This window comes from Mus pahari, chromosome 21, assembly GCF_900095145.1.
Source record: "Mus pahari chromosome 21, PAHARI_EIJ_v1.1, whole genome shotgun sequence".
NCBI lineage: Eukaryota > Metazoa > Chordata > Mammalia > Rodentia > Muridae > Mus > Mus pahari.
Window position 1 is genome coordinate 8,987,447 of NC_034610.1, and position 2,356 is coordinate 8,989,802.

Consider the following 2,356-nt stretch of genomic DNA (forward strand, 5'->3'; position numbering starts at 1 on the left):
ATACACACACACACACACAAACACACATACATACACACACACACACACACACACACACACGTGTGTGTGTGTGTGTGTGTGTGTGTGTGTGTGTGTGCTATAAACAGACCGTGGCCTGTACTCTCACCACTGCCAGGCTCAGGGCATTCCTAGAATCGCCCAAGTTCCTAACCTTAAGCCTCAATGCCTGAGATTGACATACCCATCGTTAAACTATTTTTCTCTGGCCCAGTCTCTGAGTGCTAAGAGAAGAAAGGGAAACAGACCTCAAAGCGCGACTCTTCATGCTGCGAAAAGACAAATCCGCAGAGCTTGACAGAGCAAGAGCCCATCCGTCTGTAGGGCCCATGTCGAGGGAAGCAGCCTGTCTACATTAAAGTGCCGACGGCCACTGGGCGTCTCGCTGTGCATAACTTCACGTTCTAAAACCAGCGCTGCCGTGGTCTCTGTGCGACTGAGCATCCCCAGTCTGGCACATTTGGGGTTTATTTCTAAGCGGTCAGACCTGGTCACATTCAGGGTCACATTAGTATCTGTCTCCGTGTGAGATGGAGCCTCTGTGCTAGGCAGCGAGTCTTGCCTCTCTTCCTTTTCTATCCAGGAGTCTTGAGATGTGATATTGTTTGTTTTGGTTCTTTTTGTTTTGTTTTGCTGTCACAAATAATGATAAAGACAACATTTCTCTATACTCATCGCACTTTTGGAAGTAATTCCGAGGACTCCATTTCTAGATGCGGGCTGGCTCTTCAGAGGGCATGTGCCTTTGAAGATGCAGGGGCCATTGGCCATCCTGCCTCTTCAGAGAGGGCGTGCCCGTTTGAGGTCCTTCTTCTCCTTTGGCCAAATCCAGATGTGGTTGCTAACTCTCCCTTCTCCAGCTCCCTTCAGCAGACAGTGCCACTGCATTTTTAAAAAGTACATGCACCCCTCATCTGAGAGCCTGGGTGTCTCCAGACACAGTGCGGCGCTGGCTGTGGGGTGGCTTCCTTTGCCCATTCTTGTCTGAGGATCAGAGTGGTGTAGTCTCGGCATAGAGCTGTGCGGCTGTGGAAGAGGCTCTGCTGGCTGTGGGCTGGGCTTTGAGCAGAGGTAGGGGCTACAGGTGAATGTGGCTCTGGGGAAACCCTTGAGTTTTTCTGATCGCCTTGAGGTACACAGCACCTGCCTAACCCAGAAAGGTGCCTGCTGGTAACCCCACCGAGAACTTCTGGTGGCTTTTTATCTTGCTCTGGAGTTGGGGGTTGGTAGATTGGGTTGAGGAATATTTAGTAACTTCTGAAGTCAGTAACCTTACAACATGTGATCCATGATGGCCTGAGAACTTCTGTGTTGCGTGTGTTTGCCGAGTCAGACTCTCGGGAGCACCTGGAATAGTCCACATGTTTCACCTCTCTCCGTGAATGTACATTCTCCAGCACACGTGGTCCATGTGGGTTCTGACACGCACACGCCATGGTTTTGCCCTCGCTCACTTGGATGTCATGAAGTGTCAACCATGCCTTGCTCCTCCGCAGACTCTCCTGGTGTCCCCCCAAGTGCAAACGCCCACCACCTCTTCAGAGGATTCAGCTTTGTGGCCTCCAGCCTGGTCCAGGAGCACTCACAGCAAGACGTGCCCAAGGCCCCCATTCACCCAATTGTGCAGGTAAGTCTGATCACCCAGGAGCTCAGTTCACAGCCTTGATGCCTGGCCTCAGAGGCCCTGTGGACTTTTATCAGCTCAGCGTTGGGAGTCAGCAGTGAGTTAGTGGTAGACATCCCCCTGTCGCTAGTTGTTACTATTACTATGGTGATACACCTGGGGGTCTGGACACACTTGTTTCTAAGAAGGAACAAAAAGGTCTTGAGAGGACTGCTCTGGATATCTGTGCCTGTGTCCCCTCGGGGTGGAGTTGGGGATCTTCTCTGTGTGAGCTGTGGGTGTCTCATGTCATTCATTGGGAGGACAGTGAGGGCAGTATTTAGACTTCTGTCATTCTGTGGCTATAACTAGAATTCAGAGAACTCAGAAGGATTAGGAGTAAGCTCCCTTGAGCACTTGCTGTCTCCTTCAATGTAAGTAGGTGCCATTTGATATCTCTGCCTTCATCTCCCTGTGGTTATGACTCATAGGACTTTTGTCCTCAGTGATGAATGAGTGGGGACTGTACACAGAGGCCAGGACTGGGTTTCCGCTTAGGCGTTCGAGGTTGGTGCTTCATGTGAGGATGCTCTGGAGCCAGTGCTCTAGTGCATACAGTGGAGACAGTGCTCTAGTGCATACAGTGGAGACAGTGCTCTAGTACATACAGTGGAGCCAGTGGTCTAGTGCATACAGTGGAGACAGTGCTCTAGTGCAGACTCTGGAGACAGTGCT

The 2,356-nt window shown here is 51.1% G+C and overlaps 1 protein-coding gene across 3 annotated transcripts in view; it reads left to right on the plus strand.

Annotated features, from left to right (window-relative positions):
- LOC110337879 (ribosomal protein S6 kinase alpha-2) overlaps positions 1 to 2,356 on the plus strand; it is a 171,924-nt gene that overhangs the window by 146,249 nt on the left and 23,319 nt on the right. For all 3 annotated transcript variants that reach the window (XM_029532883.1, XM_021220936.2, XM_029532882.1), the window contains exon 13: positions 1,515 to 1,645. In XM_029532883.1, coding sequence (XP_029388743.1) covers positions 1,515 to 1,645 — 131 coding nt within the window. The remainder of the gene's footprint in view (positions 1 to 1,514; positions 1,646 to 2,356) is intronic.